General features: G+C 45.3%; 1 protein-coding gene across 5 annotated transcripts in view; it reads left to right on the top strand.

Annotated features, from left to right (window-relative positions):
• The window catches only part of ARHGEF7 (Rho guanine nucleotide exchange factor 7), a 126,542-nt gene that overhangs the window by 67,360 nt on the left and 31,486 nt on the right, over positions 1-27,696 (top strand). For 3 of the 5 annotated variants that reach the window (XM_055335593.1, XM_055335590.1, XM_055335591.1), the window contains 4 exons: positions 8,562-8,650; positions 19,836-19,930; positions 20,150-20,245; positions 22,612-22,734. In XM_055335593.1, coding sequence (XP_055191568.1) covers positions 8,562-8,650; positions 19,836-19,930; positions 20,150-20,245; positions 22,612-22,734 — 403 coding nt within the window. Of the gene's footprint in view, positions 1-8,561; positions 8,651-17,299; positions 17,382-19,835; positions 19,931-20,149; positions 20,246-22,611; positions 22,735-27,696 lie in introns of those variants that run through there. The other 2 variants (XM_055335594.1, XM_055335592.1) reach the window with 2 other exon arrangements.

Genomic DNA, 27,696 nt, shown 5'->3' on the forward strand with positions numbered 1-27,696 from the left:
CTGTGAACCTGGGTGGCACCTGTTTGAGTTCTCTTGCTTCTCTTGGGAGAAGTGACACCTGCCTGGGAGTGCAGGTGCTAGCTCATAGGGTGATTATGTGGAGGACCCATGCTCCCAGCAGCGCGTGAGGGTTCTGGTTTCTCCATGTCCTTGCCAACACTTTTTTTTTTTTTTTTTTTTTTGATAACTGTTACTGGGTATGAAATGGGACCTCACTGTTGGTGTTTTTCTCTGGTTGATAACAAAAATAGTATCTTTCGTTACAGTACAGGCCACAATAAATAGCTTTCTCACTTCTGGTTACCATCTGAAGTGCTTTTCTATGTGGCCTCATTTCAGTCCTCACCATGACCCCAGAAGACCTTGGGATATTCAGGGCCAAGGGTGCAAATCCTTCTAATCATGTAGGTGTAGCCAGCTGAGCACACAGCACTTGTATCAGGATGATCAGGATGATGGACTCATCAGTGGTCACTGGTCAGCCCCTGGGAAGGGCCGCGTTCAGGCTGTGAGCTTGGCTCTTGGCCAGTCCCTTAGTCTGATGGTTATTCTGGGGCCAAGAATGCTGTCCTGGGCCATTGCCAGGAGGACATTAGAGTGGGAGAAGGGAGAGGAGAGGGAGAAGTGGTCTTTGCCTTTACCAGTGTGGGCCAGGGGGCCACAGAGGTGGTGCTGGGGCTTGCCATCAGAGTGGAGACTGACTGGGCTCATGTCCTGTGTTTGTTGAATCCAGGACTTGAATTCTGCCCTGAATGACTCATTTATTTTCTAATTTTTAAAAAGATTTTATTTATTTGAAAGGTGGGGGAGGGCACAAGTGGGGGGCTGGGGAAGTGGTGGTCGTGGCAAGAGGGAGCAGCAGACTCCCCACTGAGCAGGGAGCCTGTCATGGGGCTGGATCCCAGGACCGGGGATCATGACCTGAGCCTGGGGACAGACCCGGAACTGACTGAGCCCCACCAGGCACCCCGAGAATGACTCATTTAAGTGGGAATTTTGAGTTGACTTTTGACTTTGAGTTGCCAGTAAGAATGCAGAGGAATTGTTACTTCTTAGGTATTCTCTTGGGGCTTTGAAAGTTACCTTTGACGGTTTACCGAAAAGATAGTCCATGAGTCTCAAAGTCCTCTTCAGGTGACTTTGGGGGAGTTGTTTCCTACAGGACTTGCACATGCTCAGTTTTGCCGTGGGCAGTGGGTGGTTTCATGGTACGCTGTCACCCTTGTAAAATCTGGCAGTGCCGCACCAATGCCTTGCTCTGGGGCCCCTCTTTCAGAGTGGACTCTGGGGTCACATGTAGGCCAACAGTAACTAGCCATTACATGCACGTAGAATTGACTTAGAAAAAAAGAGTATTTAAAAGGGGTGCCTGGCTAGCTTGGTCAATTATAAGGCTCTTAATCTTGGGGTTGTGGATTTGAGCCCCATGTTGGGTGTAGAGATTATTTAAAAAGAAAAGCTTTAAAAAAGAAAGCTATTATGTCTTTCTACATTGGCTTATGTCAGAGGCGACTGCATCCTGTTCTGCCAATTTTTATATCTTACCCAGTGTTTCCATGTGCACATGCATGAGAGACTCTTTTAAACATTTGGTAACTAACTGCGTGGGTCACGTGGAATCCCAAGTTTTTGTACTAAATAGAGACCCAAGTAACTTTGGAAAATTTCCTGTTTTTCTGTTTTTTGTTTTTTTTTTTTTTTAAGTATAAATATTAACACATTTACTCTGATTGGTGATGTGTCATGTTAAATATTCTTTAGCTGACAGTGGACCAAAGGAATAGCCTTTTGGGGAAAACTTCCATCCTGTGTTCACAATTTATCTGTGTAGTCTAAGGAAACTTATCCCTGTCTGATTTTAGATGTGGGCATTTGAGACCAAAAGACATAAAATCCCGTTTTTCCTGTATCACTTTACAGCAGTGGAGAAGAAAATTTGAAGGTCATGATAACATGCTAGTGTTGTAATTCATCAGTGATTTCTGTGACTTCCTGATTTTTAGACTAGGATTCCTTTTTGGAGGGTGTGTTTCAGATAAGCATTGTAATTCACAGTGTAATTCTTCATTTTCTGTAAGCAGAATGTGCTGGATAACTGGCAGTCTGAAACAAATATTGACATCCTTTAAGCTGTGAGTTTCTCCTCCTTAAAATTCCTACTTATAAATATCTTTCTCGAATAAACAAACCTGAGGTCTGCCTCCCAAGTGACCTCTTTTGGGCCATCTGTGTCCAGGCAAAGGCCCCTCAATCTCTCCCTCTTCTTGGAAGTTTAAATAGCCATGAGCGTTTGCCCTCCTGTGGCTGCACACTGCAGTGTTCCTGTGGATTTGTGCCTTTGTACTGGGTGTGCTTTCTTTTTTCAAATAGCCCTTCTCCAAGAGTCTGCAGAAGGTTATTTCCAAAGCTTGCTGCAAGTGCGCTTTCCTTCCTGAATGTGTACCCCCTTATGGCCAATATACCCGTTAGTTAGCATTTATTTTCTGTCAATGTTGCTTTGATGTGTAAAGACCATAGATTTCTGCTTTTGTGCACACAAGGTATATGTCTTATGTATGTTCTGTAGAGAATCTTCAGTTGAAGGGAGATAGGAGAGCTGCGGCAAGGCCTGTGGTCCTGAGGGAGAGGGCTACAGCACGGGTCATGCAGTTAGAATGGTAGCCCTGGGGTCTTGGGTCCTGTTTACTTTTGAAATAAAAAAGACCTAAAATGCCAACTGGGTTTTGGATGCAGTGATCAATTAGTTCTGGAAGAACAGTGTTATGATTACAATCTTCAGGAAAAAAGGGATAGAGGTAACAACTTCGCGTTGGTGGAAGTGTGTGTGTGTGTGTGTGCCCATGTGGTTAGGTTTCTGAAGGCGCTCAGGGTAAGGCTGTTCTAGAGGGGAGGCCTGTGTGGACTACTTGTTGCAGATGCAGATGTGATAACAGATTGCACCTCTGAGGCATGTGTGTGTGGGGAACCTGGCCTGACGTGTAGATGCATCTGAGAGAAAATGGTGTGCAATTTTTCTAGGGTGTGGGAGTGAGTGTCCCTCCAGGCTAATTCTATGTGCACTCACCCCAACAGCTGTGTAAGTGGGTGATGGAGGGGATGTTCTGTGCATGTGTGTGCGTACATTCCAGTGCCTGTTTCAAGGGACCTGTCTCCTAGGTCAGCTGATAATGGAGTTGTTTAGGGGTCAGGATTGATGGTCCTCCAGTGTTAGGGTGGTTCTTTTAAAGTTTTGTGTTCGCTTACAAAATACTGTTGGGTAGTACGAGCTTGTAAAGACAAAGCGAGGAGGACAGAAGCACCCAGTGATGGAAGCGGAGGTCCTGTTCCTCCCCAATCCATGGCTGCCCCCTAGCTGCCCTGCAGCTCCTGCCCATCTGCTGGGATTTCTCTGCAGGGATGTGTGTCTCATAGATGCTCTCCCTGGGCGCCTCGTCTTCCTTGTAAGCTTGGGCTTTACGTTTCGTTCTCCTGTTGCCTTCCTTCATTGGTAATGCTTGACCGTAACTTGGTGGGTGCTCAGCAGTGACCTCTTGATGCCCCACTTTGTAATATGAGGACCTACCTTGACCTTTCTCCACCCATCCAGTCTGCCTTTGGTCAATTATATTTTCCGGTTTCCACCATCAGGATTGTTAGGAGTGCATTCAGTTCCAGAACCTCAGGTAGCATCATTCAGTAAGTACTTACTGGAGTGAACTCTGTTGTGGGAACTGGGAGAATAAAACCCAAGTGTCTTTCCAGAAATCGCGATGCCTACCTCAGGCTCCCTGATAGAAAACAAGGTGGAGAATGCCCCCCTGGGCACTCTGCTGTCATTGAATAAAAATCTCAGAGGCAGAACGTTGTATGTGTTATGTAGATCTTCCTGGGTTTCTGGGCTCCGTAAGCCAGCTACAGAAAGTCATTGTTGTGATGAGTTTAAGTCTGGGGAACTCTGACTACAACTGGATGTGAGATGAGAGGAACTGCTGTTTCTGTCTGGTGTGCGAATCACCTGGTGGTTGTGTTTTAAAGTCTGAGTCTGACGCACACTATAAACTGTTGTGGTAAATTGCCAGTGTCTGGGATCTGCTGTACTATGCTTCCAGAAAAGAAGAGGAGGCATCTAAGAGGTAACTGTTGAAGCTAAAGAAGAATGGTATATATTGTTCTCTTGCTTAACTGTGTAAGTTTCTGTAATTAAGTTGCAGAAAAGCAGGGGTAGAGAAATCTTCCCATGGGGGTTCCTGAGCATTTCCTACTAGTGCGTTACCAGCGAGAGAGCTTGGAGGACTCAGAACAGGACACCATCCAGGTCCAGGGCCCTGTGGCAGCGAGGAAGCTGCTGATGGTGGAATGAACCCACACAGAGTGACATGACCTGTTGTGGGGATTTGTAGACGAGGTGACTGCTGTCGTGCAGAAGGTAGGAAGAGGAATTAGAATTGGCGGGCTCTGTTGGGTCACTTATATCACAGATGAAGGGGCAACGGTGGATGTGGAGCTTTCAAATCCGTTTTCCTGATTTTTCTCTTCAATAAGCATTCTCACTCCAAAAATAGTCACAAAAGAAAAGCCTGTGATAGTGGAGTCACATGCAGTGTCAAATATCTGACTGTCTTTGCCTCAGGCCAGGGGCGAGGGCTGTTGCTACAGAAGCGCCCCCTCATTCGTAGTCTGTGCCTGTGGTTGGCCAGGGTCCAGAAGCAGTGACATAGGTCGGGAGGTGAGTAGTAGCTGACACAGAGTTGCGCATTTTATTCCCTCAAGCCCCGAGCGCTGGATGAGCGCAGGACAGGGTAACCTTCCTTAGAGTATATTGTTAGGGCTTTTGTTAATCTTCTACTGTGCCTAACTTACAAATCAAACTTTATTGTAGGTCTGTACATAGAGGGAAAATTGTAGCATGTGGAGGATGCTATGTTCTTGGTTTTGGGCATTTTCTGGGGTCTTAGAATGTAGGCCTCACAGATAAGGGGGGCCTCCTGTGTGGGCCTCCTCAAGCGTCCCCATCTTCAGTGCTGCTTCAAGGTGCCATGCCCTCCATTCATCCGTGGTTCTGATTCTGGAAAGCATTCTTTCTAGGAACGCTGCCTGCTTGTTGTTCATTGTCTCCTGAAGATCCTATTAGATATCCTTTTTTGCCCTCTCTGGCTTTCAATCTGTTTTTCATAATGTTTTGTTTTACACTCCTCAGGACGTTTCTGTTCAGCAGTATCCCTCCCCTGTGATGGTAGCAGCCCATTGGGTTTCATTTTAGTGACCAGAGTGCTCACTTCCAGGAATAGTTCATTGTTTTCCAGGTGTTTTACACACACCTACTCCATAGAATCCTAGAGTACCCCATTTCTAGGTCTTGGGTACTAATTTCCCTCGCATATGTATCTTTCCACTCTTGGCTCCGTTCTTCACAGGCTTACGGAAGTAAATACTCTTACAGAGAGGAGGAACATGTGCTTCCTGAGGGGCTCCCAGAGTTTTTCTTGCCCCAGGCAAATCCTGGTGGGCCCCTGTGGTTTGGTGTGGATTTGGACCACCCCTGCAGTAGGGTCAGACTCTGGGTTTTGATTTCTCACAGGCTGTGTCTCCCACCCCTGAGTAGCCAGTCTCCACCCTTGCTGTTTCTCTGGATCGGTGCTCAGGAGCTTTAGGCTTCTTATTGTCACCTCTAAGGGTCACCAAGAGATCCTCCTGTTTGTCTGGGTCAGACCAGGACTATGCCTTGTCTCTGCATTATTCTGCCCTGCCCTCAAGGGCTGGCTCCAACCCCAGCCCCCAGGGGCTCTCCCTGCCATTGCTGCTAGTGATTCCCCACCCCCTTTTCTCATTTAGCACACTTATATTTAAGTTTTGTTTTTGGCATTTTTAGTTTATTGCAAGAAAGGGAAGATCTGCATCCTCTGGCCCCTGGAAGGGCAGCACTAAATGCATTCTCATTGTTGCCCTGCCCCTCAGTCACAGTAGGTTGCATCAATTCTTAGCTATCAGGTGTGCCCCAAATGAGTTGGGTGGTGTGTGTTTTTTTGTTGTTTTAAGGATACTGGGAAGGCTGAGTATTTTCTAATGTTTCCTTTGTGTGTTTTTTGGTATGATTGGCCATAATTTCTCTCTTGGTATATCATACTTTGTGTAGATTTTGTTTTTTGGAGGTTGGGGGTAGGAAAGTGTTAGAAGGCTCCCTTTGGCTGCACAGAAGTTCCTTTGGTTAACCAGATAACCTCCCGACACAGCTGTCCCGAGGGCCCAGGCGCTGGGATGCTTGAGGAGCAGCAGGCCCCAGTGGGGCTCTTATTGGGGAGCCTGCCAAGCCCGCTGCCTCGGCCCTGCAGTGTGAGCTGGTTGGGGGTGGCGACCTCCTGCAAGCTGAGTGTATCAGGTGTTCCTGGCAAACGTGCTTCCTTACTTGGGGGGCACCTTGCGATTGGTGGCACTACAAGCAGGCACAGCTCTTCTGTGTGACTGCTCCATGCTGAACTTTCTTACCTTAGAGCCCCCTGTCGAGAATGGCACATGAGTTTTGGGGAGATGTTCACAAGCCCTCCGATCCCTGTAAGTTCTGGGCAGTAGCTAGCAAAGTTGTGGACAGCCTTTTGCAAGGGGCAAAAGACCCAGTGGTTGGACCCCGCCTACTACTGTGTCTGGCTCTCTTCTGCCTACCTTTTATTTTTATACAGTGTTAGTAGCCTGAAACTTCATCTGAAAAAGCTTTTTCCTTGTAATTGTCTTAGTAAGTTAATTAAATACTGTTATCTAAGGTTTTGGGAGGTGTGTCTTAAGTGAAATGAGGCAGTTGACAAATTATTTACTTTTAAAATAATTTCAAGCAGACTGAAGGTAATAGCATGCACGTGGGTATTTGTGGTCTCGATGGCTGCCGCATAGACCACAGTGCTCTCCCCTTTACTTCTATTTGTACTTGTCCCCCAAATTATGAGTCTTAAAGATGGAAAAGCATTGTTTCTCTTCAGGTGAAAGCATGTCAGTTTTCTCTTCCATGGTTACAGACCTAGCTGTGGATGCGAGACTAGGAAGGAATGTGGGAGCCAGGACAGGTTGGAATTTCTTATGGGTTCAGAAGGAACACTTTTCTCATGGAGTTCTGTTTTCTATCCTGTGGGCAGAGAGCAGATTTCTTTCAACTGGAATAACACCTGTTTTATTATTTATTTTCAACCTTTTTTTTAAAGATATTTATTTATTCATGAAAGGCATAGAGAGAGAGAGAGAGAGAGAGAGAGAGAGAGAGAGAGAGGCAGGCAGGCAGAGATACAGGCAGAGGGAGAAGCAGGCTCCATGCCGGGAGCCTGACGCGGCACTCGATCCCAGGACCCCAGGACTGCACCCCGGGCCAAAGGCAGGCACCAAACCACCGAGCCACCCAGGGATCCCCCTCAGCTGTTTTTTTAAAAGGATTTTATTTATTCATGAGAGACACAGAGGGAGAGACAGGCTCCCTATGGGGAGCCCTTTTTGGGACTTGATCACAGGACCCCAGAATCATGACCTGAGCCAAAGGCAGATGCTCAACCACTGAGCCACCCAGGCATTCCTATTTTCAACCATTCGGAAGCTCTTTACAGTCAGGTGTTGAAGGAGGGTTCAGGTGGACAATTGCGTAGGAAGGAGGCGGCTACACTTGGTCTATGTGTGTTTGGCATCTGGGCTTTCTGTCACTGGGAAAATAGTAGGTGGCAGTACTGGGCAGGCAGTGGGAATTAGGGACCTGAAGCTTCCGGACTGTTTGCAGAAGTGCTGTAGGGAGTGTGGGTGGGCAGGTGGAAGGATGCTGAGCCCAGCACACCAGAGGCACAGATTGTTGTCAGTTTGCATGGTGGGGGAGGTGGGTGGCAACTATGCAGAGTCTATCCTTGAGGACGCACTCCCTACCAGCCCCAGGATCCTTGGAGGACCAGTGGCTGATGAGCACACCCACTCTGAGAGCCGTGTTCTAGTTAGCAGACACTGCTTTGATACCTGTTACACTAAATAAATCTCTCTTGATGGGATGTGGAATCAAGTTGGGCCTAGTACAGATACTTGCATCCCTGTAATCCTCACGATTGCGTTCCCTGTTGTCTCTCTGTAGTTGAGGTCTTAAGGCCCCTGCTTGGCCTGGCTTCACTTCTCCTTATCTCTTTGAGCCGCTCCTACTTGTTTAGAGAGACTTGGGTTTTGAGTACTACATTGCTGAGGTGTAGTCCAGACTGGGGGTGGTAATGTTTTCACATTGTTACCGATCTGCCCCATTGCCTCAGATTCTCTTCTCCTAGTTTTTTATTTTTACTACACTCCTGAGTTGTAGGTGTACTTTGCTAGTGTTCTCTTACCTACTGTCAATGATGGAGCACCATCTGAGATGTTGAGCCTGAACAGGGAGTATGGGACGAGTGCTGTCCGGACTGTGAGGACGTTGGCTCCCTGACCTCGGAGCAGAGTGTGAGGGAGAGACACATGGGTCTCTGTCTGGGTTTCCCTGTGGGTTGGTGGTTTCACTGGAGGCCCCTGGCTCTGGGCTGTGTGGGGATGGTATGTGAGGGGGTCTCAAGTATGGTCTGTAAAATTGTGTTATGTTTTCATTTCAGAAAAGCCTGTCTCTCCCAAGTCAGGAGCACTGAAGAGCCCTCCCAAAGGATTTGACACTACTGCCATTAACAAAAGCTATTACAATGTGGTGAGTAATTGCAAAACCTGTTTTAAGAATCACTTTTTTTTTTTTAAACATCTCTGAAACTCTAAAGTGTAGCATATAGATAAACTATGTAGAGCATGTAGAAGGGTATAACAATCATCCATTATTGGCTGCAGTTATAACTACCATTAATGTTCTGGTGTATTTTCTTATCTTTGCTTTAGAATCTTATATTTTTGTTTCAATATGTAATGTAGAATTGTACCATTTTTGTCACACAATGTAATATTCCCTCATGCCATTTCAAGTCTTCGAAGATAAGATTGTAAAAAGGCACATGATGTGATTTAAAGATATTACAGGCATCAAATGGCATTTTACTTGTACTTAGAGTGGATTGTAAGTACTTTAGATCAATTGCTATTTCTAGTTTACTTGTATCTTAATAGAAAGTTTTTCTTGGGATTGATGTACGTGTGTATCAAATAGTGTGTAATCACAGGAGCACATCTACACATACATAGTAAAGATGAGTGTTTGAGAATCTAAAACTGCATTTTGAAACTTAAGATCGGTTTGTGAACTTAAATACCTGTGATGTGAAGTCTAGTCTAAACCCCCTTGGTCCCTAAACTGTTGCATATACTGCAGAAATAGGAAGTGGTACTCTTTTTTTTTTGGGGGGGGGGTAACCTTTTAAATTGCTCACATGTATCAATGTGATAAATCAGCAAAGTAAACTTTGTAAATAGAACTGATCTCCATTCTGTGGAAGGTCTGCACTTTGGGTGCCTTTCCTGCCTCTGGTTCCAGAGAAGGTTTCCTGATCAGGGTTGTCTATCTGCGGGTGTGAGGCCTGTGCATCTTTGCCATGGAGCAGCCACGGTCTGGCACTGCAATGAGGAATCCCGAGTGTTCCACTGTCTGTGGTTCTGGTGGGAGAGGGTGAGGATGTGGGACCTTCTGCCAGCTTGTCTGTTGCTGCAGTCTGTCCTGTGAGTCTGCGTATTCAGCGTTGCTGAGCATCCATTTTCCCTTGACTCCAGATCTTACAGAACCATGTGAACTTGGGAGGGTTTGTTGTCCTAACATACATCAGATCAGTCCGTGCTCTGCACCAGGCCCTGGCAAAGGCAGTGGGACGTAGTGGTGGGCAGAAATGCAGCAGTTTTCCCCTTGCTGGCACCTCATCTGTGGATCAGTTCATTGCTTCCTTTCCCTGCCTCCCCAGCTTCTTCTGCCTCTGCCAATTTCACTTCTACATTTCCTGTCCTGTGGCCTTCGTGCCATGCCTTCGCCCTCTCAGATCACTTTTATTTGTATTGACCAACGCCAGCAGTCATTCACTCGAGTCTCAGTCTCTGCTTCTCCCACTTCCTTTTCCTAGTTTCCTCTGCTCCTTCCAATCGCAGACTTCCACCCCCACTCTGCCCTGGCAGAGCTGCAGGCTCCACAGCACAGCCTGTACCCTGACTTGGTGGGGCTGCCCACCTTTCCTGGTGGTGCTCTGCTCTCCAGGTGTCCTCTTCGGTTCTTTGTTGGATGCTTGTTCCTGGGACATGGCTCTACTGAGGTCTTTGGTTTTTAGAGTGTACTATGTTTGGCTTCATGCATAAAGCCACAATAAAAGTCGTCTAGTGGTTCTTCAGGGTTTCACAGCAGGAGAGCTTGTTGAGGAGCTGCCTTTTCCTCTTGTGTTCTTCTGTAAAACGTTGGTTTCTTTCCAGGGGAAGGTTTCATGTGCTGAGTACCAATCATAATCCACAGTGATGTTCTGAAGAGGGAGCTGCTTTTCCTAGAGGTTCTGTCCAAATGATGGTTAGAGGAAACAAGTTAGTGCCCTCTCAACTGGTACCTGCTGCATTTCTCTTATCTCTCTAGTAATCTTGCTTCCATTAGGGATTTTGTCCAAGTAGGCAACTGTGCTTTTCTAGAAGTTGTGATAGGTTGTTTTCCTTTGCATTTTATACACACACATATTTAAAGATTTTATTTAGAGCATAAGTGGGGCAGGGAGGGGCAGCAGGGTCGAGAGGGAATCCCAAGCAGACTCCCTGCTTGGCATGGAGCCTGATGCGGGTTTCAGTCTCCCGACCCCAGGATTAAGAGTTGAACACTTAACCACTGAGCCACCCAGGCACCCGTTCCTTTGCATTTTATATCCTATAATTCTCTTCAACTTGAAGCATAATCAGTGTGTTTTTTTTTTAAATTTTTTATTTATTTATGATAGTCACACACAGAGAGAGAGAGGCAGAGACATAGGCAGAGGGAGAAGCAGGCTCCATGCACCTGGAGCCTGACGTGGGATTCGATCCCAGGTCTCCAGGATCGTGCCCTGGGCCAAAGGCAGGCGCTAAACCGCTGGGCCACCCAGGGATCCCAATCAGTGTGTTTTTAATTCCCTCCTTTTAATTGTGCTCATATGGGGTGAAGAGCCTTCATATCACACATGCTGTTGTGAGTCACCTACTCTTTAATTCAGAATGATGGGAAAACACCTTGACCAGAGCCCCATTCAAATTGTTTACATAAAGTTGTGTTAGTAAATAGCACATGTTAAAATTGCAGTTGTTATGGACGTAACTCAGAATTCATAGAAATCACCTCTGGGGATAGCAGTCCCATTTTTTAGGGGAGAACACAGAAAGCTCTAGAGGTTAAAGGACTTATCCAAGATATACACTGGTTAGTGATTAAGCCAGGAATAAATTCTTTTTTGAATTTTGTATTTATACATGATATAAAGTAAAGTATAGAACAGAATACCACATGCAGAGCAAAGTAGAATAGATAATGCATTTAGCATTTTCTCACTATCTCGTGTGATTTTGTTTTCACAAGAAACTTAGGTATTTCACAAGAAGTATAGGTATTTTCAACCCCACTGATTGGAGAAGGTTCTCCAAGAGGAGAGATTATTCATGAGAGACCAGGTCTTAGCGTGAGCTCAGTGGAGAGCTGTAGGTAGAGGTACAAGCTTATTGAAATTAAGACAGGACACTGGCATGAGTGGAATGGATCTATAATTTGCTGCTCCTGTGTGATGGTCAAGGCAAGCCAAAAAACACTGAGAAGTAAAAAGTGATTCTGGGTGAATGTCACATGTTTCTTCTTCATGGGACTCCCACTGTGCACATGTTAAGTGTGATAGTGTCCACTGGTTTCTGAGGTGCTGTTAGCTCTCCTTTGTTTCTTTCTGTTCTTCAGAGTGAGTAATTTCTATTGTCCTTTTTGTTGGCTGATTCTTTGGCATCTTAAATCTAATGTTGAGCCCCTCTAGTGAATTTTCAGTTCATAATTTCCATTTGAGTTCATTTCAAATTTTGCATTTTTTTTTATTTAAAGATTTGAGAGCAAGTGCAAGTGCGTGGAGGGGAGGAGTGGAGGGGGAGAGGGGGAGAATCTTAAGCAGGCCCCTGCTGAGCATGGAGGAGTCTAACAGACACAGGACCCTAAGATCATGACCTGAGCCAAAACCAAGAGTTGGAAGCTTAACTGACTGAACTACCCGGGTGTCCCTGTTTGGTTATTTTCATAGTCAAATTCAGACTGTTTTTGAGTCATTGACTTAACTATATTAGAGCAGTTTTAGGTTCACAGTAAAGTGGGGAGGGCAATGGAAATTTCCCATGGACATCCTGCCTTTAAACGTGCACAGCTTTCCCCCATGATCAGCATCTCTGGTGGCTTGATGGCTCTCATTCTAGTGTGATAGTAACCCACTGTCTGGATGGACCAGTTTATCCATCTCCTACTGGAGGACATCTTCCAAGTGTTGGCAATTATGAATAAAGCTGCTGTAAGCTTATGTGCACAGGATTTTGTGTGGACATGTTTTCAGCTCCTTTGGGTAAATACCAAGGAGAGTGATTGTTGGGTTGTGTGGTAAGAGTACGTTTATTTCTATAAGAACCTGCCACTCTGTCTTCCCATGGAGAATTCCTGGTGGACATCTTCACTGCCTCTGGTGGTATCTGTGGTTTGGGTTTTGCTGGTACTAGGTATGCAGTGCTATCTCACTGTTTTAATTGGCACTTAGGGTGTAGAGCATCTTTTCATATGTTTATTTGCCATCTGTATATCTTTTGTAAAGTATCTGTTCTTTCCATTTTAATTATTATTTTTAAAGATTTTATTTATTTATTCATGAGAGACGCAGAGAGAAAGGCAGAGACACAGGAAGAGGAAGAAGCAGGCTCCATGCAGGGAGCCCGACATGGGACTCGATCCTGGGTCTCCAGGATCACGCTCTGGGCTGAAGGCAGCGCTAAACTGCTGAGCCACCCGGCCTGCCCTCTTTCTGTTTTTAAAGTTGGGTTCTCTGAGTTGTAAGAGTTCTTTTCAGTCTGTTCAGCTTTTTATCTATTCGGATGGAGGTGATGATTTCCATGCAGACACAGGCAGAATGGAAGTCCCTGCTGGAACATATTTATAGCAACTCTTTTGAAGTCTTTATCAGCTAAGCCCAGTGTTGGGGCCCTTCAGCCCATGGCTGTAGAATGCCTGGGTTTTGTGCATGGGTCACATGTTCTTGGTTCTTTGTGTATCTCATAAATTTTCACTGAAAATTGGACAATTTAGTAATTCTGGGTTCTGAACTCTCCTTGTCCCAGGATTGGTTGTTAATTGACTTTTGTTTCCTGACTAACTCTGCAATTTATCTCCCCCCCACAGTCATTGATGGGTTCTTGGTGTGAAAGCTTACCTTCCTAATGTTCATACTCAGAGCTGCAGAGCTTAGTATGTAGCCAAGGATTGCTCAAAGATTGTATTTAAACGGGCTTCCATTCTCTGCCCACAGCTCTGTATGTGGTTGGTTAATGCATTGGGGTGAGAGGAGGCTTTTTAGAACGTAAAAGCAAAAAATGAAAACAAAGGAAAAAATATCAAAATTGATTAGGCTTTGTAAAAATTTAATAAATTCTTTGCGTTCGAAAAACAGAAACCAAATTACAAGTTAACTGGAACAGTAGTAACAGTTACAACAACACAAGATTATCCTTAATGACTAAGGAGCTCATTAAGGCATATACATTAAGATTAGTGGATAAATGAGAGTATGTGAACATTGTAAAATGGGAAATGTTGATGGTTGTGTTGGAATCAGTTCAAACTGCTGGAACAGTGCCACAGACTCCTTCCAGTTCTGGAGACTGGAAGTCTGAGATTAGGGTGCCAGCATGGATGGGGTTTTGAGTGACTTCCTGGTTGACAGAGGGCTGCCTTCCATCAAGTTTTCACATGGTGGAGAGACAGAGCCTGCCTCTTCCTCTCCTCATGTCTACTGCCTGAAGGCCCCACCTCCAGGTGCCACCACTCTGGGGTATTTCAGGATGCCCAGAACATGCAACCTGGGAGGACACAAACATTATAGCACTCTGGTGGTATGGTTAAGCTTATCATAAAAATTCTGATGACAACTTTTTATGTAACTGGTGAGCAGAGATTTAAAAAGAATTTTCAGCTCTGATAATGGTGGAAATGTAAATCCATACAATGCTTCTCAAAAGTAATGTGGCAACTATATATAGAATTCTGAAAACAGTCAAGCCCTGTAATCTACTAGTTCTATTTGGAATCCACCCCAGAGGAATTACCTAAAATATGTTCAATGATGTTTATGCAAAGGTGGTTTTATTTTTAAGGGTTGATTTATTTTAGAGAATGGGGACAGGGGAGAAGAGGGAGGAGTAAGAGGGGGGTTAGTCAGAGTCCCAAGCCGACTCCCTGCTGAGTGCAGAGCCCACTGCTGGGCTGGATCTCACGACTCTGAGATCATGACTCTGTGAGATCACAACCTGACCTGAAATCAAGAGCAGGCATTTAACTGACTTGAGCCCCCAGTACCCCTGTGCAAAGTGTTTTAATGGGAATTAATAGAATGATAAATGCAAGCAACCTAAATATGTAGCAACACAAGAATGATTAAGTAACTAGTGGCATATACATTGATAATCAATAAAAATGCACATGAATCTGTAAAAAATACTTGGAATACATGTTTAAGTACAGTAAGCAGAATATGAAACCATATAGATAACAGGATTTAATGATGTAGAACTGTTAACAGAAGGGTTCCAGAGAGAGTGGTTTCTCAGGAGTGGCAGACATCATCACTTGATAATGCCAGCCTCAGTGGCTTTGGAGGGCTGCTTTGGCATTGGGGCCAGGCTGTTGGAGACAAAAGCAGGGTGTCAGACTTGAGAGCAACAGTGGAAGAAGATGCAGATCCTGCAAATACAGAGTTGATTATTTTTTGTAACAGCCAGCCACCACTGTCAACTCTGTTTTCAAATGGGAAAACACATCAGTTTTCAGTGTCCTAGATCTGCACGTGATCAGGAGAGCCCTTGCTTTGGGTGGCAGAGCTTGGGGGTGCAGTCCTGTGTGTTGTGTCTGTGTGACACACAGACTGGGAGAAGCCCCTGGCTGCCTGCATGGGCCTTGAGGAGGTTTTCAGGGTTTTTCTGGAGCACACATAGAAACAATTGGGGCCTTAGGCATCCTTGAAGTCACTGTGCTGTTGTGTTTGCCAACAGGCATCCTATTTGAGGGTTAACCTGGGGAGAGCTACAGTCACGGGTGACAGGAACGTGTGATTAAAGGTAACACATTTGTGACGTGCCTGAGCTTGGTGGATTTTAGCAGTGAAAGCATATTAACTGCACCTGCAGGTTGGTAACCCCACTTTCCAGTGGAGCTCAGAGAAGGCACCTGTGTTGTAGAAGCTGGATGCCCCCAGAGAGAAGGGACGATCTGGAGTTTTTTTTGTTTTTGTTTTTGTTTTTTTTTTGGGGGGGGGGGATGAGAAGTTTCCTCAGTCATTCTTAGAGAAGGTTTCTTAAATATGTCCACCTGGGAAGACAGGTCCTCATGACCTCACATGTTCAGTGGTATTGGCTCATTTCTTGGGTTCTAGCAAACGCTTTTATTGAGGGTGGTATGCTGGTATTCTTCATCTTGGTAGATGAAGTGGTAGAGAGCTACTTCTTCCCATGCCAGGGGTCATGAAGAGGCAGGGTAGCTTTTGCCTTGGAAACATTGCAGTTACGATATGTAGGAATCATTAGTTTTAATAAATGTACCATTGTAGGTGTGCGCTTTTCATAAAATGCCGTAGCAACCCCCGTGGACCTTTACTGTGCTCCAGAGAGAGTGCGTCTCTTTTCTCTTGGCTCCTTGTATTGCCTGGAGCCTCTGCCTTCTGGGCCATGGGGAGACTGGAGATCGTTGGCCCAGCATCTTCGGCTGACGTAGCCCAGCACAGACCCCCAAGCCCTAGTGTGCTGCTTTTTTCTTTGCTTCACGATGAGCCACGCCCTTAACCAAGATTGCTTTTCAGTCCTTTCCCCATGACTGCTGGAGTTTTGTCAGGAGCAGCACCATGTAGAACTCCAGGTCTGGGATGGAAGGCTGCGGTTAGTGGTTTGTAAGATTTCTTCTACCTTACGTTGGGGGCTGATACTCTCCAGTGTCACAGTCTGTGAAGCCCGTCCCCCCTTCCCGCTTCCCCATACTAGCTTTTCAAAACAGACCCATAGACCGGTGCAGTCCCAGGCAGAGTCTGGGTCTGCCAGCACCCATGGCTGGCTTTTCACTCGTTCCAGTGTGGTCGCACATGTCTCTGTGTACTCAGGCCGGCTTCTGGCACTGACTTGTATCCCAGGCCACCTGGTGCTTTGGCTGGAACTGTTGCATAGTAAACCGTTAATATTTGGAAGAAATCTGTCCTAAGACCTTGTGAATCCCCAAATTTAGAAATACAGTAATAGAGCATCTTTCAAAAGGCACAGTAACATTAAACGTTGACATGGCCTCTCCAAACTCTCTTGAGAGTTGGTTACTAAGAACATACAGACACAAGCAAGTTCACTTCAGTCAGTCATTGCCAGTGCGAGTGGGTGGGGTTGTGCTTCTGTGTCCTGAGGGCTGAGGGTTGTGGGGCCAGGGGAAGGGGGTTTGGAATTGGGTCCTCCAGCAGCGAGGCCAGGCTCTTCCTTCCTCTCCTTTCCCAGGGGCTCACATCCTGTCCTAACATCTGGTTTTTGAAAATGTGAGTACAGTTGAATAGACTGGGTTGGGAGGAAACGGGCAGGGGTGATTTATTTCCTTGTGTATGGGGCCCCAATGTGGTGAGGGCGGAGGAGGGTGGTTATTTGCTACTGTCTTGTTACCGTCTCAGGGACATGCTCAAGACCAAACCAGGGTAAAGTTTTTATAAGTTGGTTTTTGTTTATGATGATTTTTCATCATAATTAAATCTCTAAGAAAATACTACATTTCTTCTGTAAATCAGTTATTTATTTTTAAAGGACTCAGTGACCTAAAATATGAAACCTACCAAAATTTGTGCGGTGAAAGTTGCAACTCTTTGGTAAAATCGGTGATACTAAGTGCTCCTTGAATCAAGGGTGGTGGTAATAAAGTGAGTTTCTATGTGCCTACAAGGTAATGAAGCCAGTGGAGCTTTGTTTTGCTTTGCTATAACGGCTGACAGTTCAGGGATTGTCTGTGTGGCTGGCCTGATGTCCTCCTGTGTGGCCCCATTGTTTGACTGGACGAGGCTCCACGCCTCATGCCTGAGGGGGAGCTGGTGCTGGCTGAGCCCTGCCACTCTTCACGGCTGGGGAGCACAGGCTGCTCTTGCTGTGAAACCTGCACACGTTCTCTGGGGCCAGCCTTTGTGTGATGGAGCTCTGCAGCCCGGCTGGGGAGTCACATGGGGTCCTGCAGCAGCCAGAGCGTGCACAAGTCCAGAAGGGGGAGACAGGTGCTGATGAGTTGGGGGGAGCTGGAGGGGGAGAAGGGGGTGGTGCGTGCGGCTCCTGGCATCAGCAGGACGGACTCAGCCAAGTCTGGTTGAGTGTTGGTGGAAAAACTAAGTGTAACTTGGATCGTTTGAATGGGAGGGTTAATACAACTTGTCTTTAGCACTTACTTGAAAAGCATGTTTGTGACTACTAGTTGAGATTAACCAGTTTAACTGCCTTAATGTAGCTTTTTGGTAGAGGATTCTTTGGCATTGTTTCTGGTACATTCTTACGGAAGGCTTTTATGTGTGCATACTATTATGCTTAATGCTGTGATGGAGGAAATGCCATTTTATCCTCCACTCATTCTACTGATGTTTTCTTGTACTTATTTCCTCTCATTTTATAAAAGGTGCATGGGTTTTCAAGCATGCTCTAAGCAGCACTGCTAATAGTTCGTAATATTTGTAACCGTAATATTTGTAACACCTGAAATCCGTTTAATCAAACATTGAAGACTTTCCATCTTCATCTGTGGCAGATTTAATTTTTTTTTTTCTGAGTTCAAGGATTATTATACTTGGCTTCATGTTACTTTTAAAGGATAAGATCCTGTTTAATGTATAATTTTCTGGTATAGTGGCTGGTGTCATAGTATGTTCTCTGTCCACCATTTCTTTGACATTTGTGTCCAGTACCATTTCTTCGAAGGGAGACATTGTAATCCTGGGACCAGCACCCAGATTTTCCCACAAAGGAATGAACTCCCGGAGCGGCCCCTCCGCCCTCTGGCTCGCTCCCCGACTCTGGCATGAATAGCCTCATTCAGGGGCGAAACCAGAGCTGTGTCACAGTGAAAGCGATGGATTCTCTTCATCTGAGATAGCGTAGTGTGTAAGTTTGCTTGTGAAGGACTGTGCTCTTCTCAGAGTACACAGAAAACACAGTGAGCAGACCAAGAATCCATGTTGTACCCGTGTTACTGATGTTGAAATATGAATTTAGCTTAACAGTTTTTCTTAAATGTTTAAGCATGCTTGTTTTAATGATCACACTGGGGAGAGGACGGAGTGTGTGTGTTTGTGTTTTGTACAACTCTGCGTGGTGGAGGATGGTTGATTTTTGGAGGACAAGTAGCACATCATAGTGCATGTTGTGGGTGTTTAGAAAATCTGTGGGGCATGGTCTTCTGGTTAAAGGCAGTGCTGGAAAGTGGTTGAGGAAGGTATTTGTGTTCCTTCTTTACTTTGGGACGCATGAGAGCCCAGATGCCTGTCCTCAGCCTGGCAACAAGAGGGAGCTGTGAGGGGCTGTGCACCATCAGATCTAGGTGCCCATGGCACATGCGGGCTCTGCTTATGAAACTTATGGAGGAAAAGACTGAAGCAGAGTGGGTGAGAGGAATAGTTTTGGTGAGGATGACCACACGTGGATGAGACACACGGCACTGCTACATGTAGAGCACCTCCCTGGGTGCTGGGGGTGTAGCGTGGGCTACTTTGATGGTGGTTCTGCGCCTGCCATTGCATCTGGGCCCCACCGGCTCTGCCTGTGGTTGTTGGTGCTGCCCCGCCCCAGGAGGGGCCTCTGCTCTTGGCCATTGCTGATGGAAAGAGGCTTATTTTTTAGTTTAGCTGGTTTGTACTTTTTATCTTTTTAGGAGCTGTAAATGGATTTTTACGGAATTTGCTGTACTAAAATAGGGTATCAGGAAACCTTTTAAGGTTGATTTATCACTGTTTCCTTAAACTAGTGGCTATTTAAGGGTTTTATACTGGTGGACTTTTAATTTTTAACAAATGCACATATGATGATCTGAAACCATTGTTCTCTAATGAAAATGATTTACATTTGCTAGGCTCAATCTAAAGAGTAAACCTGATTTTTTTAAATTGAAATATACTTTGCGTATGTTAGAACACTTGGATTTTAAGGGTACAGTTCAGTGAGTTGTGAAAAGTGTTTTTATAACAACTACTCAAATTACCGTATAGACCATGTGTTTCACTCTCAAAATTTAGGGCCCTTTCCCATTGTCACTCCATACCTATCTTCTGCTTTCTGCCCTCCTGGATTAGTTTTGCCTATTCTTGTACGTAACTATAGATGGGGCAGGCATGTCGTCATGTCCTTTCTGTGAATGGCTGGCTTTTTATGTACGACACAGTGTTAGAGATTGATCTGTGTGTGCCTGCTGTTGGGATTACCAGTGGTTCCTCCTTTGTATCTGAACAGACTGGGCATTACTTTTATGGCGATGGAATTCATCCTAACCTTGTTCTAGGTATTCCCTTTGTCGCCTGTGCTTGGTGGTAAGAAGTCAGTTGTGTGGCTGTAAGAATCCATTGCATGGGTTTTCAGAGTTAATAGGGATATTGAATGCATCGGTATTATGTAGAAGCAACATGAATTTGGGCAGTGATGAACTTCCTAAAGCTCCTAATAATAATAATGCTATTCATTGTTTGTTGTAGGTGCTACAGAATATTTTGGAAACAGAAAATGAATATTCTAAAGAACTTCAGACTGTGCTTTCAACCTATCTACGGCCTTTGCAGACCAGTGAGAAGTAAGTTGGATGATAAATTGTGTTAACGGCAACATGGTCAACACCTAGGCTGTTTGCTCAGGTTTTCCAAGAATAGAGGATGAAATGCTGGAGCAGAATCCGGTGTAACAATTTGTTTTAGATGCAAGGTTTTTTAGTAGGCGGAGCCTCTAATTGGGCATTGGGGTGGTAGAGGAGAGTGAAACTACGTGCTTTTACTATTATTTTTCTTGGTTCTAGGTTAAGTTCAGCGAACACTTCATATTTAATGGGAAATCTAGAAGAAATATGTTCTTTCCAGCAAACGCTTGTACAGTCTTTAGAAGAATGCACCAAGTAAGTAAGATACTAAAAATTTGCAAACTTCAGGTTAGTACAACTGGTATTTAAAGAAACAAATGTAATTTTAGAATTTACCTTTCTAATGGAAAAACTGCTATTTTGATTCTTTTTGGTGTATCAGCTTTTATAGTAAAAGTTGTGTATATGTCCAGTGTTTAATAGTCGGGGTCTTTGGGGTAGGGATCTCCTCTTTCTGTAGAGAAAGGAGAGGGGCTTGTCAGGAGTAGGAAATTTTAAGGTGTTGGGCGGGGGTGTAGGGGATATGAAGATGTTCTGAGTAGGAAGATGGTGTGCAGGTGGGCTATTTGTGCACGTGGTGGTGGCTCTCTACAAGTGGAGGGATCGTGAAGCACTATGTCTATAATGTGCTACTGTGATGTTTCGTGCTTGCTTTTGCCTTTTCCATGGGAGTTTTTGGGAAGTGAGGAGGTGTGTTCTCAATGATTGGCTGTGCCCTTGACTTGTGTGTGTGTGTGTGTGTGTGACTATTTTGTTCTTGGTTACCATCAGACCTACTGAAAGTATCCTGGGTATCCTAATGCACACAAAAACTTGCTAGGCAGTAGGCCCCCAGGTGATACTGGATGTTTATTTTACCTGTTGGACTTGATACGGGAAGGGGATACTTCTTATTTTTAAATTCTATTTCTGTACTCGAACGGAACCAGAAAACTTTTTCTCTTGGAATCTGGTTGGTCTCTGGTTTTTCCTTTCTGTAGCTTTTTTGTCTTTCTCAGTCTCGGAAGTGGTGAGGGCTGTTGGGCCCTCTGTGCCCCAGGCTGATGGCTGGCTATGCTCAAAGCAGGTTCAGGGTTTCCTCCAGGTACTTTATACCAGAAGGAAAGCTGAAGGACATAGGAAGTACTGGCTTTCAAACAAATTTACATTACGTTTCCTTTTGTGGCATTTTTGGTTTGTATAAAGTGGCATTAATTACAGGGTCATGAAAATAATCATTTGAAAATTACCTTCTTTTTGGTGAATGTAGCTCATTTGCCAGCAATGTTGGATCTTTGCAAGAGGCCAGCCTCAGCATGCACGAAGTGGTACATGCATAGTGGCTATGAACAACGTGGACTAAATAAATTAGTATTTTCATAGTACATTTGCAGCACCTCTTAGGAGCCTCCCCTCAGGCTTGTCCGTACTGCAGATGTATGGATGTGAAACCTGAAATCCAGGGCAGGCACCCAGCGGCTGAGAGTCCAAAATCTTGTCAGACTTCAGGCCTTGGCGTCGTCTCAGACTTCGATATGACTTAGGTATTGTTTCGGTGAAGTTCCTCAAGGGCACAGTGTGTTGGGGTTAGATACTGGGTTTTTCTGTGGTGGAACGGAAGATTTGAGACTTGGTTTTCTTATTAACCATTCCCCTTATCTTTTACCATGAATATTCTGAAAGTTGACAGATTGCTACAGAACTCAGGTGCGTAGTCCTAAGATTTACCCTCGACATCCCAGCAGTTTGGGTTGAACCAAACTCTGTGGTTCAACCCAAGAGGCCTTGGGGCCTCTTTGCTCAACGTGGCCCAGCCTTGGCCACCACTGGCCCCAGAGTGTAGAGAACTGTGTCCTTTCCTCCTCCAAATGCCAGCGTCTGCAGAATCTTCCTCTCTGGCCCTCTGTTGCCTTTAGACAGTTGGTTTTATCTTTTGTTCAAAGTTCGTGTACCTGCAGGAGAGTCCATTTGATAGGAATAATGTGGTTGTAACCCATGTGATAGAACTCAGCTCGAGGGCGTGGCCTCGAGCTTGGAGCCTGATGTGTCACCAAGGTAGGACCATTCATCCATCATCTCTTATTGTTCTGCTTCCATAGTTAGTGCTGACGTCTCCCTTTCGGTTCTAATGTCTGTTGGAGGCTCAGCAGCTGTCGTGGCCAGGCTTTGAGAAGGGAGGAAAGGGGTCTGTGGGTGGACTTGGTCCAGCTTTGTGCCTAAAAGGAAGGAGGGCTGTAGTGGTTTTGCTGTGCACCCATGCATACGTGTCTGTCTCTGTGCTGCTTCAGTAGCAGACCTCACCAGCCAAGTGATGACATTCATAATTCTCCTTTTATAGAAAACTGAAGGGTTCATGATCTCTGTCTCAACTGCCTGAACCCTCAGTTTGTGGGTCATGGCAGCCAGATACTGGAGAAGAGGAAGGTGGTCTGTGTGCTCCTTTACAGCAGAGGAGCTCTCGGGGTGGGGACTTCTCCCTGCTGGGTTGCTGCTCTGAGCACTTACATTCTGGCATTTGTATCTTTTGTTTTCATAGACACAGTATTCAAGGAGGTCTTTCAAATTTTCTGGGTTTGTTATTTGGCAATTTCCCTTCTGTCTATAAAATTCAGAATGATTTCCCTTGTGTTGCATGTCTCTAGGTTGCCAGAAGCTCAGCAGAGAGTTGGAGGATGCTTTTTAAATCTGATGCCACAAATGAAAACCTTATACCTTGCATATTGTGCCAACCACCCATCTGCAGTGAATGTTCTCACAGAGCACAGGTACGCTCCCTCAGACACTCTTACCTTTGGGGAAAGGACCCCTTGGGGTCTTCTGTGGGTCAGCTTGTTCTGGGCACATGTTACATGAGACACAGTGGTGATAGCCACTTGTTTGTTCGATGGTTGTTATGTTTTTAATCACCTCTTCAGCTGAGTGCCTGAGAAGCACTAGTAAGGGGCCTCTCAGGTGCTAAGTAGCATTTTTGGAGTAGAAACGGTTTTTGAGGTTTTCCTTCTGCTCGGAGCCCTTGGGACAGTGGATTGGAGATGCTGGTAGGATTCTGGAATGTAGCTGTGAAGTAAATCCAGGTTGTCAGAATCCTGTTTCTTTGGAGTTTGTGAACTGGAAGCACAGGGGGTAAAATTAGATTTTCTGTAAGAGGAACATGTTTCATTTAAAAGTAGGGCTGGGTATTATAGCTTAAAAGTTTAAATTGGAGATGGTAGCTTCAGCTTTTCAACCTGAGATAGAATTAAAACAAGTGACACAGAATGCACAGGTTTCCTGCTGGTTTGGTGAGAGCCTGTAATCCTGTCGCTGGTGAGTGCTGCTCAGTAGAGGGCAGGGGGTCCATGTCTGCTTCTGACAGAGGCACCACGTTTTACTGAGTGTGCTGGAAAAATTTTCACGGTTACTTTTTTAAAACAACAGTTAAAAATTTTTTCGAACCATAAATGAGAAAAATCCTTTTAGTAGCATTAAGAATAAGTTATAATTAAATATTTAAGGGTTTCACTTAAGACTTAAAAATTCTTGGTAAGCAAGCATGGCTGAGCTATTTATAAATTGAGCTGAGGCTCAAGTGTAGTGTCCCTCATACACTTGGCCGGTTGCTGGGGTTGCGGAGAGGGGGCCTCTGGCTCATTTTGACCTGGGTTGAGCCCCAACTGTGCCCTTGACTGGTGAGTCTGGGGTAAGTCCTCTGCTTCTCTGAAAGTGCTGATCAATGGGGTTGTTGTAAGCATTAAACAAAACGTGTGTGAGTGGACAGGGATTGAGTGGGTGTGGCAGGAGCTCCAGTGTGGATGTTTTTGGTGGTCTTCTCTGGCCCTCCCCCCACCCTGGGAGTCCCTGTGTGCTGATGTTGCTCAGCATGCTGAAATGCGGGGGTCTCTACATAAGAAAGCCTCTCCAGTCCTAAAATGAGGCAGCCTCTGCTGAGTGACAGAAGGAAAGGGAGGTCAGGATATATATGATGTCCACAGAAATGGAACCCAAAGGACCGCAGGCCCCCTCCTCTTAACTCTTCCTCCTCGCCTTTCTGGGAGGACGGCTGTGTTCACACATACCTTTCTAAAACTGTGAAGCGTGTGTCCCATCATGCTCTGCCATCTACTCCTGGACATTAGAATTTCCATAAAAGTTGAATGCAAGGATTACATTTGTATTTCTGAGAATTCTGCAGGATTCAGTGATGTAGCAAGGAGGGGTGGGAGATAGCAAATAGGATGTTAGGGTAAAATGGTCTTTTAAAATTTTCCTTCTCTTTCCCTTTTGGGGGTGGGGGTTAATCCTCTAGGATCAGACAGGAAGTGTAGAATGTGTGCAGTGGGCAGTTTGGGGGACTGATTCTAACTAGATATTTTTCCCCATGGAAGTGAGGATCTGTCATAAAGATGGCATTTATAGTGATTCAGACTGTTTACAAAAATGTTCAGACTATGAAGGGAGATCCTTGCATATTTGTGATGTTTATCCCCTCTTCTGTACTGTTACTTCAGTGATTGTGTCCTCGCTGAAATGTAAGTGGAATATTTTCCCCAAAATAACAGGGAAGAAATACAGACAAGTTTGAGTTGGGAAACCTCTGTGCCGCCTCCATGTAGCATGTCCGTGGGGTGGGTGGATTAGGTCCTGCTCTGGAAGGGTGAGCTATGAGAGAGGATGCTGTGCCGGCAGGCAGGTGCCAGCTGTGGCAGGATGCTCTGCCTGTGTGCCCTCCTGAGGTCCCTGGGCAGCCGGAGACCCCACCCTGCCCACTCGTCAGACCCTGCTCCCGAAGCGTAAGTTGGTGAATTGAGACAGGGTTGCAGTTGGCTGGTAGCCTCTGTTAACGTTTACCACGTTTTATTCTGGTATCTTAACCTGTAACCTTGTCCCAGCTTCCCTACATTTGTTGGAGTGTTAAAGCTGCCACGCCTATGGGTTGATTAACCCTATTTTTGTGCTTGAGTATACTTTTTAAGGATTGATTCAAGTGTACTGATTTGAAGTTTTAAAAGGCTTTATTTGCAATTGTGTTTAAATTCTGAATTTGAATCTTGGGAATGAACAGGATAGGACTGCCTGTTGTGTAGAATCAGAACCGAGAGACTCTTTTTGCATTTTCTTGATGGTAGACCTAGGTTCATGGCTGCCTATTTTGAATGAGTTATGTGTTTGATAGTCTGTAAAATGAGTTTTGTGTTTTCCCCAGCACTGTAATTGTTGCTTTTTGCTTGGCTATGTGGTGGTTCTCTGTATGAGTGTCCTTTTGTTGGAGCCCATGGTGTCATTTCAGTAACTATAGAGGAGACAAGCTGTATGAAGCTGCTAGCATAAGTAGAAATTAAGCTGAAAGAGCCTTTGTTTTATCAAAATAGCTGTAACCCAGCTGTTTTTTTTTGTACTAAATTTAAAACCGTAAAATGAAATATGATCGATAAAGACTGAACTGTGTGCATGTCCTGGCATTCTGAGATCATGGATATTAAAGGAAGTTACTTTTGTTTGCAGAAATGTCACTTGAAATTCTTAGTTTTAGGGTGTTTCTGGAGGGGGCAAGATGTAGAACTTGATTTGTTCTTTTTCTCTGCCATTACTACAGTTAGGAAATTTCATGTCCAGGAATATGAAAAATGACCATTGTAAATGGACGTTCCTGTGGTTTTTCTCATGGTAGGAAAGGTTCCTCGTGGATCATATTTGAGTCCCATAAAGTTTTGCTGCTATGGGACTGTGTTTAATCAGTTGTTCAGCACTTAGAGAAGTGGTAACTTATGCATTTCTCCTCCTTAAATCTGTCCTTTCACTCCACTGCTTTAGGGATACATAGGGTAGTTGGAAGAGATGGGCACTTGAGGAAGGTGTGAGGGGCAGGCACTGTGTGTGAGACACACAAAGGAGTACAGCACCAGTCGGAGAGGCCATACCAGCACTCGAGTCCATGGTGAGCTCCAGGGTCCTTCTCAGGTTCAGCTACCCTACTAGCAAGGAGGATGGGGGCCTCCCCCTGTGCATAGTAAGGACCACCTGCATGGCAGGCTTGGGTGATGTGCTGGGGATTATGTGCAGAAGCTTCTCAGATGCCCAGCAGAGTGCTTGTCTAAAATTGGATCATCCCTTTCCCTTCATCCTTCCCGATGCATTCTCTAGCCTGCAGCTTTCACTATTACAGCTGAGCAGAATGGAGTGGCTGGGAGAAAGTCTGCCTGGGAGCACTCCTCAGTTACCCACCTCCTCTCTGTGGAGAGAAGTTGATGTTGAAGAAAGAAAGCATAATGGTGATAAAATGTGTAACTCTGCAAACAGGTGCTCCCAGGTGCTGCTCCTGGTCCTTAGATTCCCCACAGCCTCATGGGTAGACATGAGACCGATGTGCGGTGATGTCGTGAAACACCCCTGTGCTGGGCTTCAGTAAGTGCAGTTGGGGTGTTGTCCAGAGAAAATCAGTCTCTGAAAGCACAAAGTTCGATACACAAGGGCGCACAGTGTCTTGTACACACACACTCATCCACCTGTATCACCACGCAGGGTTGAAATCATGAAGCTGGATTTGTACAGAAATGAGAAAATGTTGTGTGTGATAATATTTTATAACTAGGATTATTTGAAATCTTCTCTTTTTTTATGATTTGCTTTGGCTTTGATAATATTTCCAAAATGTGTGTATATATAAATTTATTTAAAAGGTTTAAGAAGCGTAGATGTTAGTGTAGATGGGTATGTAGGCAGGTGGGTGACAGGTACTGTGTTAACCATGTTAGTACTGTATCGTTTATATAGCCAGGCACGTGTTCTGGTTTCCAGCACAGTGCCCCTGACTTAACCGGGCCACCTAGTTTTTATAAGGCTGACTTCAGGTAGAAGTAGCTGCCTAAAGATGTGTGCTTGAGTGTAAGACTAGTTTCATGATGACCTCTTTGTCCTCAACCTGAAGTTTGAAACATTTTACTTCTGAGTTGGTTTAGTTAAGTGAACTGCTTTCCCGTGAATGTGTTTGCAATGGATGTGAGATCAGTCGCAGTTGGGTAAATATGCCAACCTCCATATTTGTCCTCACATTTCCATGTGAAGTCCTTTTAGTGGCACTGTAGGGAGAGGTTGTGCTCAGTACTTTTGAACAAGCAGTTTCAATGGGTATCCATTTTCATCAGGAGCTCTTAGAGTGGCTGGTGCTCCCAAGAAGCTTGGGCAGTGGGTAGGTGTAGCTGAGTGGGAGGTGGGGGTGCCAGAGTAGGGGAGGCAGTGGCTGGGTCCCTGAGGTTAGATCAGGTAACCTGCACTGAGGACTGATGTGCTCAGTTATTCTTCAGGATTTTCAGTTTTTGGCTTCACTTAGAGTTCTTCCCAGGGGGTGACCTGAATTAGTGTCTCCTCTTCCCCCAGCCTCTCTGTCCCTCATTACCCCATGCCTGGAATGCTATAAGGGCCAACCGTGAGGAACACAGGCGTGGTTCAGTTCCTAGCCTGGACCCTGAATGTCCACAGATGCAGAGGGTTGGTCCCTGGCATGAGTCCCAATGCGTCTATTGCTGCCCTGCCCTTCACTCCTGGCCTACCTCGGTCATTCCAGACACTGGCTGTTGAATCAGAGCACTCAGGCAGAGCTGGTGTGCAAGATAGTGGAGAACATGGCTAACTGTGGAAGTTAGATGAGAAATAGGCTGAAGGTGACAGAAGTGTGGAAAATATGCAGGCGTGGCTTTCAGCTTCTCTGATTTTGAATACTTCAAAATGCTTAGGTCCCCATCTGCAGATGT

This window comes from Nyctereutes procyonoides, unplaced genomic scaffold (genome assembly GCF_905146905.1).
Source record: "Nyctereutes procyonoides isolate TBG_1078 unplaced genomic scaffold, NYPRO_anot_genome, whole genome shotgun sequence".
NCBI classification, from domain to species: Eukaryota; Metazoa; Chordata; class Mammalia; order Carnivora; family Canidae; genus Nyctereutes; species Nyctereutes procyonoides.